Source organism: Benincasa hispida, chromosome 8 (assembly GCF_027475165.1).
Source record: "Benincasa hispida cultivar pf3 chromosome 8, pf3_genome.v1.1, whole genome shotgun sequence".
Taxonomy (NCBI): domain Eukaryota; kingdom Viridiplantae; phylum Streptophyta; class Magnoliopsida; order Cucurbitales; family Cucurbitaceae; genus Benincasa; species Benincasa hispida.
In genome coordinates this window covers 53,395,554-53,407,839 of record NC_143485.1, presented here as the reverse complement: position 1 = coordinate 53,407,839, position 12,286 = coordinate 53,395,554, and the positions used below count along the sequence as shown (strand labels likewise).

Below are 12,286 nucleotides of genomic sequence, written 5' to 3'. Positions count from 1 at the left end.
AGCTAATACCTCTACAGACAACCCAACCTTCCCACCTTCTTCCTCTGATCTTTTACCCATTGATTGTGTACCCGACGATCGTTTACCCTCATCATTTAGTGACCAGCCCACTGATCGTCTACCCACCAGTTGCTTACCTAGCAATCGCTCACCCAATGATCGTTCACCTACCGATAATTTACCCAGTGATCGTTTACCCACCACCCACTTACCCATCGATCGTATACCCACCGATCATGTACTCTCCGATTGTTTATCACCTGACTCACAATCGCCTACCGCCCAACCCATTGATAGTTCACCTTCATCGTCCCCTACCCAGTCTTCACCCAATACTGTCCCACACCCTGTGCTCGTGTCTACTCATCCCATGATTACCCGGAAAGGCAGACATCTTCAAACCCAGAATACTGTCCTCCCAAACCCAAAAAGACCGGTCCCTAACCGAACCTACCCGAGTCAGTAATGCGCTCAAAATCACGCAGTGGAACAAAGTAATGAGTGATGAATTTCAAGCACTAATGAACAATCTGACCTGGACTTTGATTCCTCCGTCACTGTCAATGAACGTTGTTGGCAATAAATGGGTATTCAGAATCAAACGGAGTCCTAATGGCTCCATTCTACGCTACAAGGCATGCCTCGTAGCAAAAGATTCCATCAAAACTCGGGCATCGATTTCTTTGAGACATTTAGTCCAGTGGTCAAAGCATCCACCATCCGGATCGTCATTAGCCTTGCGGTATCCAAAGGGTGGCAGCTGAGGCAGTTAGATTTCAATAACGCCTTCCTTAATGGTGTCCTCGATGAAGAAGTTTACATACATCAACCACAGGAATTTGTTGATCTTCAACTACCAAATCATGTCTATCGCTTATATAAGGCCATATATGGTCTCAAACTAGTGCCAAGGGCCTGGAATAACACATTGAAAACAACAATATGTAGCTGGGGCTTTCAGAATGCTAAGTCTGATACATCTCTCTTTATATATCGGAGCACTTCTACCTTGATACTCTTACTAGTATATGTTGATGATGTAATTATCACTGACACCAATCAGCAGACAATCAACAAGCTTGTAACAGCCTTGGACTCCAAATTTGCTCTAAAAAATCTTGGCCACCTCCATTACTTCCTTGGAGTTCAACTGCACAATGTCCCCAATGGAGTTCTACTGAATCAGGAAAAGTATGTCGAGGACCTACTTCACTGCCTTGACCTTAGAGATTTAAAACCGACACCCTCTCCAAGTGTTCTAAACAAGCAACTCTCTATCTCCGATGGCATTCCTCTTGACAATCCCTATATCTATCGAAGCACGATTGGCGCCCTATAGTACTTAACCACCACGAGACTTGGCATTACATATGTGGTTAATCATCTAAGTCAGTGCTTAAAGCAACCTACGGACATTCACTGGCAAGCTGTGAAGAGAGTTCTAAGATATGTCAGTAGCACTCAACATTTTGGCCTTTATATTCAACATGGGCCCGACCTCTCTGTTTCGGCCTTCTTCGATGCCGATTGGGCAGCCAACATAGACGATCGAAAATCAGTTGCTGCTTATTGCATCTTCCTTGGAGGTAATCTTGTCTCCTGGTCCTCCAAGAAATAATCCGTTGTCGCCCGGTCCAGCACAGAGTCTGAATATAGAGTGCTCGCTCATGCCTTTGCAGAAATCATCTGGGTGCAACAACTACTGTCTGAGATTGGTGTCAAACATAAGTGGGCTCAAGTTTTGTGGTGTGACAACCTCAGCGCCGACGCTCTAGCCGTCAATCCGGTGTTTCATGCGCGGACCAAGCACATTGAGATCCACATTCACTTCGTTCGTGATCAAGTCCTCCATGGTCAACTTGATGTTCGTTATGTCCCATCCTCCGACCAAATCGCTGACTGCCTCACCAAGCCCTTAACACATTCACAGTTCTTCCACCTTCGATCCAAACTCGATGTAGTAGAACTACCCTCTCGTTTGAGGGGGGATGTTAAGGATATTAAGGATGCCAACACATAAAGTCTTGCCTATCTACCAAAAGAATAGGAATTGCCAAAGGAATAGGTTGGTTACCACCAAATGTCTAACCATTTGTATTTGTTGAGTTATTTTTGCATTCCCAAATTAGGGATTCCATATTGTATAAATACATCACCTAGGTATATTTCAAATACAAGAAATCATAAAGGAAAACTTGGCTTGCCACTGTCGTTTACCGCCTATCTCTTGAAGTTGTCATCTACCTCCACAAACGCTATCGTTTACCTTGTCTAAGTGCTGTCGTCCGCAGCGTGAGTCAAGCCATATCCTTCAACCTCTTATTTCTAACTTTGATGTAGTTATGAATTGTTACAAACTAGTTTAATTATTTTATTGGATTTATGTATGCATTATTAATTATTTTAGCATGTTTATTCTAAAAGCTTTTGGACGATTGACCAATGTCTAAATGATATTTACTTCATGTCGTGCTTGAGAGAGAAGGAATTATGTTAGATTTAACGTGCTAGACTGTTATTCAATTATGCACGAAAGTGATAAGAGAGTCATAGGAATAAATGATGAAGGGTCTTACTGTTGCATCTAACTAATTAATTGCATGAAAATAAATTAATGGTTAGGTGTTTAAAATGGTTGAACTCAAGAGAGGATACCTGAATATTAGATTTTTAGGTCTATGGTTAGAATAAAATCAATCTAAGAGCTAAACAGTTAATTCAGTTAATCCATTAATGAAGTCATACCTAGGATGTGTTTCTATCTAGTGTCACCTTGATCGCCGCCACTTATTTGTTTTCTTAAATTTAGGTTTGATTAATTAATTTCATAGTTCAGTACCTTAGATTAAATTCGAACAATCTCTTAGTAGATTAGAGAATTGAAAATTAATTCCTTGAGAACGATACTTAGCCAAAGGCCATTTCAACTATAGTATTACTTGACAAGTGTATTTGTGCGTATCAAACATATACCAACATTTCGTTCCCTAAAACTAGAATATAATAGCAAAACAGAAACAGACTCATAAATTACATTTTATGCTATAACTATAACCATCATCTAAATTTCAAAGGTACCCATAATCAATGGGGAATATAAATAAAATTTAATGTTAAAGAAAAATAAAATAGTACATATAAAAACAACTTAATTTTATTTGTTCCTCTAAACTATTTTTCTCTCTTTTACTTTTCTCTAAGTTTTTCATTTTTCTTGTATTTTTGTCAAAAAGTTGCTTCTTTAATTATCTATTTTTTTAAAATTATTTTAAATGACAAAACTATTGAAAATATTTATAAATAATGGTAAAATATCACAGTCTATCTGCGATCATTGCAGATTGACAATGAAATTTGCTATATTTTTAAATATTTTTATTCATTTTCCTATATTCGAAAACAACCATATTTTTCTTAACTATGAATTAATTTGATATGTGAAATATAAATAACACTTGATTTTTCTTAAAATTTTAATTATACATGCATATAACCCATAAGTGAAAGAATGCACCAAATGTTCGATTTGTAATAATCTTTTCACCTGAACATCACAACCCATTGATATCCACAATTGTATATATTAGACTCAACAAACACATACATTTGAAGAATCTTATCCCATCTTAAAGAATTGTGCCTCATCTTAGAAAGGGTAAAATATGAATTTATTAAGAAGACAAGAAAAAATAAGGAAATAAAAGATTCTTCTATATTGCAAATGTGTAATTTGGGAAATTTGATGTTTTGAACCTAAAACGTTTTTACCTTATAAAGCAAACATTTTTTTTTTAAAAAAAATTACTTAAACTTAAACTTAATGTTTTTTTTTAAATATTTTTGGCAAGGTTCAACCAATACGTGTATTTTGTGGTAGATTTGTTGTTATTTATAAAGAAAATATTTGAAAAAAAGTTTCGTTTAGATTTTGAAAATTTTGTGGTAAAAGAATAAGCTCTTACATGAAATTTCCCTTCAGAATTGAAAATTTGAGGAAAATTCCATACATTTGAATTTTTACAGAAAATTTGTGAGATTTATTTATTTTTTTTAACTCAAAACTAAGAATTGTAAAAAAAAATTTAAAAACTAAATACATGATTCCTCGGTAAGCTAACTTAAACTTTGGGAAAAAAATTGAAATTGGAACTGGAAATTTTGCTAACCAGTTCCAATTTTTGTAAGCTTTAACTTTTTGTAGTTCCTTACCATTTTTTTTTTAAATTGAGAAATCATGTGTTTTCAAGTTTTTTTAATTAACAAATTAGACCAATTCTAACTTTTTTTATTTTTTTATTTTTATAATTACACTTAAGCTAATTAATTGAAGTTAATGAATTCCAATTTACATAAGCTTTAATTTAATTTCTTTTTACCAATTCCAATTCCAATTGTTTTTCCGTAAGTTTATGTTATTTTTTTAAAATTTAAATTTACGGAAATTCCTATAAGAGGATAATCTTTAGTTTTTAAATTTTTTTATTTATCATTCTTAATTTTGAGTTAAAAAAAAACGCTTACAAATTTCGTGTAAAAAGTTAATTATTGGAATTTCCTCCCAATTTTCAATTCTTAAGGGAAATTCTACGTAAGAAATTTTTTATCAGAAATTTCTCCATCTTCATGAGAAAGCCCAACAAAACTTTTTTTTAACAAATTTTCTCCTTTCAAAATAACAAAGATACAACAAATATTGGTTGGAACTTCTCAAAAACATAGAGAAAAAAAATGGAAAAATGAAGTTTAAGGTTTAAAAGTGACGTTGGGTTTGAAAAGTTGTATTATAAAAAGGTAAAATTGAAAACACTTGAATGAGAGATAAAATAGTATTTTCAACATGTGAGACCATCTACTTAAAATTTGGAAAAGTAAAAACGACGTGAGAAAATATAGTTTTTTTTTTTAAAAAAGGATAATCTTGTAAGGTAAAAACATTTTTAGGTCAACAATAATAATTTCTATGTAATTTGCTTTAATTTGTTACAAATATAATATTGGAAATTGTCAGAAATAGCTTGCTCAAGTTTTCACTTTTCGAAACTAGCATCTTTTTTTAAGTTAAAACTCATTATAATAGTTTTTCTTGGTTCTCGATTCTAAGTTATAGATTGTTTTGGACTTCCTCAATACATCACGCCAGATTACACACCGAGATTCGGCTATTTTTTCCAAACATTATATAATATTCCCAAATCTTATATATTTTCAAATTTTCTACCAATTAAGTTATCTTTACCAAATATTATCTCAAAATACTTTGGTAATTTTTTAAATCTTTGGCCCACAATTATATGAATTTCCAAACTTTCAAATGAATTCATCACTTATTCAAATGGATCTCAACTGATTCCATTTTTATTTTTAAATTTTGAGAAAGATTAAATTTTGCCAAAAAAAAGGTAAGATATGGAAAATATATAAAATCTCGTTATTAATCTCGGGCAGATTAACACCAAGCTTCTATACTTTTTCATATCTTAATTAATTTGTTTTTGCAAAATTTGACTATTTCTCAAATTTTAAAAATTACAAGTCAATCACTTAAAAACGATTTAGAAAATTTGAAGTTTGATATAATGGAGGAAAAATAAATTTGGCTAAAAATTTGAAAAATTATGTATATATTTTATATAATATTTGGTAAAAACAATTAAAATTATATAAAATTAAAAATATATAAGATTTGGTATAAGACTAGCTAAGATTACATAATATTTAGAAAAAATAGCAAAAAGTTAATTTTTTAACAAAATCTCCTTGGCCGATCTCAGGCAATGCAACCCTTCTCTTTTCTATTGTCGTCGCCATCTTCTTCTCAACCGACGTGGAAGGTTTAATTTTTCTCTTTTCTTTTTCCTTTCAGATTTGTAACTTTTGTCTTTCAACTTTTAGTTTGTGTTTGGGAGGTTCTTGGATTTATTGTGCTATGGAATTGAAAAATAAAGAAAATAGAAAATGTAAATACTAGAGAATCGACACATAGATTTGCGTGGTTCAATAATATTGTGTTAGTTACATTCAAGAGTAGAGGGAACGAACAATTTATTATTAAGGAGAAAATAGTATATTATGAATTCAGAAGCACCAATAAAGTTAGATAGTTTATATAACACATTTCTCTTAATTTTATAGCCAAAATCGTAAATAGTGTAAATAACATAAATGTGAATATAACTTAGGTTTTGAGCAAACAAATAATTTAGACCCCGTTTGGTAACTATTTTGTTTTTGAAAATTAAGCTTATATCATCTACAATCCTTACCATGATTTTCATCTTTCTTAAGTACAATGGTTAAACTCTTAGCCAAATTTCAAAAACAAAAACAACTTTTTGAAAACTATTTTTTTTTAGTTTTCAAAATTTAGTTTGGTTTTTTAAACTATTGGTTGAAAGTAGATAACAAATGAAGAAATTTGGAGGTAGACACTATAAACTTAATTTTCCAAAACAAAACAAAAAAAAAAAAAAAACAAAATATGTAACGCCCCAGGCCCAGGATTCGGAATCTGGATTCGGCCCCTAATGGCCCCAGCATTCCCCTACGTCCCCTGTGACCTGGCTATGTCATCTCCCTTCTTCCTCACCCGCCTTGAATGCTTTAGAAGTGAAAGTTGTCCCCATAAACCAACACTGGTCCTTTCAGCAGGCTTTGTCCTCACTCACATGCATCCTAGGAAAATTTCCAGGAGGTCACTCAACATAGGATTGCTTGAAGTTCTTATGATTGAGCCACCGAAAAGGAAGGTGCACCTTGTTGGTATAGGTAGTAACTTTCAATTCTTTTAAGTCTTTCTTAACCATACTTTCATGTTTTTAGGATCTCTCTCATTCGAATATGATACCGGTTCATTCATGTACCCCTCCTGAATTCGGGTCGTTACAAAATAGTTACTAAACTATAGTTAACTTTTATTTTATTTTATTTTATTTTATTTTATTTATTTATTTATTATTATTATTATTATTTTGCATGAGTTAGGGAGTCTTTTAGCTTAAATTTTACATTCATCAAGCTCTGCAGAAAAGGAGTCCAAGAAACTGGACCGTTATCATTATAGTTCTGCAGGTGGTTGTTGTACTTGTGGTATTAATTGTCAAATCTTCATCTTTTTAAGAGCAAGAAAACAAAGGGATGGAGTTGCAATTGCAAGTAAGAATGCTTTCCAAAAGGATATAAGCTAATTAATTTTTGTGTTATTGGTAGGCCTGCTTCTGCAAAAGAAAAATTAATTAGCCCAAATGATGAAACAATAAAAGAGGCCCTTTATCTTGATCCAATTCGAGAGGTCCTGATATTTGCCCCAAATTTTTTTGGTTGGTAGAGAACTTGGCTGAGAAGAGCCCACGATTTTCTAGCTGATGGCTAATATGTGGATGATCCCACTGATTTTTGTCTGATGGAAAATGAAAAATTACTTTTGATTTCTGATGGGTGATTAATGCAAAACAAAATTTCTTTCTCTCTCTAGCTTTCAGAATCTCTCGTTCTCTACCTTTCTGTGTTCTTTTCTTTCTTCTAACCCTAATGTCTTTTGTTTAATCTGTGCGATTGTTTATAAGTATACGATGAGGATACTGGCAATCGGGTAGACGATGTCAGAAGAAAAGATGTAGACAATCATACAATCGTATAGACGATTGCTCGAAGAAAGGTAGACGACCGTGCAATCGTGTAGATGATTGCTTGAAGAAAGATAGACGATCGTTTTGTTCTTCTAGACGATATAAAGAAAAAAGATAAACGATGAACGATCTTGTAGACGATGAGAAGAGAAGAAGAAAATACACTGCGATATACATGGTTCGGCTATGAAAGCCTACATCCATGGGAAGGAGAGAGTTTTTATTAAGAAGCTAAGTCACAGACCCTTTTCTTTACAGATTGTCCAAGATTTGCTTGAAGCTATGTATTTGTTGTTGTTGTATCTAAAATTTGTAAATGATGAGTTTAAATACTATTTCTGATACAAGTAGTTACAATAACTAACTGTAAAGATTAAATAAATATGAAACAGCTTCTTGATGTTGGTATGAACTTATATTCTTCCGTTATCTTTTGGAGGAAGGACTTGGAAATGAGTTAAACTTACACATTAACGTGTTCTACAGGTTTACAAGTGGATGTCACTGTAGATTTGAAAATTTTGGCATTTGACATCAGTACTATAAGAACTGCAACAGATCACTCAGATGAAAATTATATTGGAGGAGGTAAATATTCAGCTATTTACAAGGTTTGTGAGGAAAGTTAGCATTTCCAATGGGTTCGAAATTCTTGGCATTCATTCTTTATTTTGCTTCTTAACAGTGTTGAATAATAATGGAGAGTCTCTTTCAGGTAACTCATTATATTTTTGTGTATTCTTTTGACAGTGAATTTAAGAACGACATCCTGTTTAAACTTCAACACCTGAATTTAGATCGGCTTCTCAGCTTCTGCCTCCATGAAGACGAAAGGGTTCTCGTGTTTGAGTTTCTGCAAAACTCAAGTCTTGATAAATTCATATTTGGTATGTTTTCTTTTCTTCTCTCTTTGCATACTTCAAAGCTCTGTTTAGTATGAGTATCTTGAGACATTAACGCATTGTGTCCTGCCTAATAAATCTCATTGTTTTAATGTTTAGATCCATTGAAATGTCAAGATTTGGACTGGGGAACACGCAACAAAATCATTGGAGGTGTTGCTAGGGGCCTTGTTTATCTTAATCAAGATTCTCAAATTAAAGCTATTCATCAAGTTCTCAAAGATGCAAATATTTTATTAGACCCAGAAATGAATCATAAAATTTCTGATTTTTGCATGGGAAAGTTGTTTCCACTTGGTGCACAAAGAAATACAAGTCAGTAAGTATAAATAGGGGAAGAAACTCATTAGCATATTCTTCATTCTATGAAGCATAGTAGCATAAATGTTCTTCATACTTTATTATCTTTCCTCTCACCATCTAATTAATCTCACAAATGTCCAAATTCAGGGGATACTTTGGAAACTGTACTTCTCATGCTTAATAGGGACACAATCACTCTACCAATAGTACTTTCTCCACTAGGTTATTTCATGAATAGGATCCCCAAATCAGACGTCTTCTTCACAAGAGAGGTCTCATTCCCATGTGATAGAGATGGAATGAGACGGGCCTCGAACTAACTTCGTCCAATCGTCAAGACGTTCTAGTTTAATTTTGAGACTGACTTGTGTGTGCAATAATGTGTACAGATTTTCAAGAATCAGCAGACTGTTTTTCTTGGCCAAAACAAGCAGCACTCTTCATTCAAGTGTTTTTTTGCATTATAAGAAGTATGAAAGCTAGAAATATACTCTCCCAATTTGTTTTATATTGTTTTTATGACTCAATATTATCAGTAATGCCAATAAGCAAATGGGTTTTGATTCTGATCTCTTGCATTCATCAATTTCTCATCAGTTCAGCACTCATATCAGAGGATTACCAGTTTCTACACTGCAAAAATGTATATTGTTGCTAAGCGTTGGTCCTAAACTTCCTGCATTTAGTAAAGTAACACAAACATCATCTTCTTACCATGTTACAAAGCTAAAAAAAAATGTTCACATCCGTTTCGATAACCGAAAACAACAGATTGTAGCCAAGACCAAGACCATAGCAAGAAAAGATAAAAACACAAAGGAAAAGAAATAAACGAAGTTTCCCCTCTAATGAATACAAAATAAAAAGGACAAACCAAGGTGTTAGTAACTCAAGTGCAAGTCTATTTTTAGTTACTTTGAATTAGTTCAAAGTGCTAGTTTCTAGGAAAGTTGTTAGTGCCTATATTTGAAGTTACTTGCTATTTTGTTGGAGTTTGTTATCAACTAAGCGACTTTTAGCATGTAGCATTAGTATTTATAGTGAAAAGTCATTGAATAAAATTACATACACTTCCTCAATTCTCTTCTTTCTCTCTAATAAAAACAATAGTGCTATCAGAGCTTAATTATTAAAGGACTTGTGAGTGGGATATCTCTAAGAGAAACCAAGTGATACACTTGTGAGGATTGAGTGAGATGGAGCTTGGACCAAGCAATCTTTCTCCATTAGCCCCACCCATGTTTGATGGTGAGAATTACCAGGCATGGCAATCAAAATGTAAACGTAATGGAGAGTTGTGATTATCTGGAAGCAATTGAGCAAGATTATGAAGTTACTCCACTTCCTAATAATCTGATAGAATCCCCCCCCCCCCCCCCCCCCCCCCCTTCTAACAAATTTGGTGGTCCCCTCTAACTAATTTGATTCTTTCCCCAATTTACATTTGAACCTCTCTCTCTATTCTTTCTCTTGGCCCTTCTTTCATACCTTTTAAATATAGGGGGTCTATCATTACCCTCCTCCCAAAGCACCACCTTGTCCTCAAGGTGAAAATTAGGGAATTGTTTAGCCAATTGAGCTCCTCTCTCCCAAGTTGCATCTTCAACTGATAGGTCTTCCCATTGTATAAGCACTTCGAAGTCATTTGGTGAAGATATTGTTGAACCAATCTTCCTAACTCCCAAGACTGCCAATGGTTTTGGTTGTTTCCCCAAGGACTCTATCGTTAGTGAGGAAAATCACGGCAATATGGTCCCTTCTGCCCTTCTTAGTTGTGAAACATGTATAACTGGATGTATGGAGACATTGTGAGGTAGATCAAGCTTATATGCCACAGGTCCAATCTTTTGAATTATCTGAAAGGGTCCGATGTAACGTGGTACTAGTTTTGGATGCTTGTGTACCAGCAATTATCCTTGGCGATAAGGCTTGAGCTTGATGTATACCCAATCCGATACTTCAAAGTTCTCCTCTCTTCTTTTTGAATCTACTAGGGCCTTCATTCTTTGTTGTGTTGCTTCTAGTGTTTTCTTCAGTTGTTTGAGCATCTCATCCCTGTTTTTAAGTAGGACATCAACTTCTCCTATTGTGGCATTCCTTTGTGTATAGCAGACAATAGTAGGTGCTGGTCTACCATACAATACCTCATAAGGAGTACATTTGATGGCTGTGTGGTAGGATGTGTTGTAATTATTCAGCCTATGCCAACCATTTGTGCCATTGTGAAGGGGTCTCCATAGTAAAGCACCTTAGATAAGCCTCTAAGCCTCGGTTGACAACTTCTGTTTGCCCATCTGTTTGTGGGTGATAGGATGAGCTTCTCTTGAGTTGTGTTCCAATCAATTTAAACAATTTTTCCCAAAATAGACTAGTAAACACCTTATCTTTGTCAGAAATGATACTCCTAGGCACTCTATGTAAACGTACGACCTCCTTCACTGTTGTTGCTGTATAAGGGTGGCGAAGGGCAATGAAGTATGCATATTTGGACAGCCTGTTGACCACTACCAAAACTGAGTCGTAACCCTCGGATTTCGGCAGTCCCTCCACAAAGTCCATGCTGATATCTTGCCAAGTGAGCTCGGGTATTGGCAGGGTTGGAGCAGCCCAGTAGGGGCTAAGGCCAAATACTTGGCTTGTTGGCAGATAGAACAGTCCCCTACAAAGGCCCTTACCCTTGCCTTCATTCCTGTTCAGAAAAATTCCTTTTTTAGCCGTTGGTACATCTTCACTACCTCATTGTGTCCCCCAATTGGATTGTTGTGGAATTCTTGTAGGAGCAACAGAATGGTAAGTGATTGAGGTGGAAGTACAATACGTTGCTTATACAATAGAAGTTCCCCTTGCAGTGTATATCCCTGGGGGTGTGATAGCTCTGTCGGAATATTGTTTGCCCTTAGTTCTTGATCTTGCTCAACTTGGCTCGTGAATATCTCTTGATTCAGGGAATGTAGTACACTGATCATAGACAATTCCGACGAAGTAGGTACTCTAGACAATGCATCTACTGCCGAATTTTCCCTTCCTTTCTTATACTCAATATTGAACTTGTATCCTATCAGTTTTGCAACCCATTTCTAGTAATCTCCTGCTATGATTCGCTGTTCCAACAAGAATTTAAGGCTTTTCTGATCTGTTCTTACAATAAACTTCCTTCCAAAAAGGTTAGGGCGCCACTTTTGTACAGCCATGACTATGGCAATGAGTTCCCTTTCGTATGCAACCTTGAGTCGATGTGTGGGTGGGAGTGCCTTGCTGAAATATGCCACTGGTCTTCCTTCTTGCATCAGGACTGTTCCAACTCCTACCCCAGAAGCATTTGTTTCAATTATGAAAGTTTGATTGAAATCAGGAAGCTTGAGGGTGGGTAGTTGGGCCATGTGTTGCTTCAAGGCTTCGAAGGCTTCCTGAGTATTTTCATTCCACTCCAATCTATCCTTCTTGAGCTGCTGTGTT

At 34.9% G+C, this 12,286-nt stretch overlaps 1 protein-coding gene across 3 annotated transcripts; it reads left to right on the top strand.

Annotated features, from left to right (window-relative positions):
• The first annotated feature begins 7,279 nt into the window (after positions 1-7,279).
• LOC120083476 (cysteine-rich receptor-like protein kinase 28) lies at positions 7,280-9,399 on the top strand. Of its 3 annotated transcripts, XM_090316573.1 has the most exons (5): positions 7,280-8,030; positions 8,112-8,236; positions 8,376-8,512; positions 8,627-8,846; positions 8,978-9,399. In XM_090316573.1, exons 2-5 carry the CDS (start codon positions 8,193-8,195, stop codon positions 9,009-9,011), a joined length of 435 nt encoding a protein of 144 aa, XP_090172699.1. In that variant the 5' UTR covers positions 7,280-8,030; positions 8,112-8,192; the 3' UTR covers positions 9,012-9,399. The 3 variants fall into 3 exon arrangements, 2 of the variants coding, with proteins under 2 accessions (XP_090172699.1, XP_038895172.1); XM_039039244.2 differs by having other exon boundaries at positions 7,281-8,236; XR_005483431.2 differs by having other exon boundaries at positions 7,285-8,213; positions 8,627-9,338.
• Positions 9,400-12,286: the final 2,887 nt, after the last annotated feature.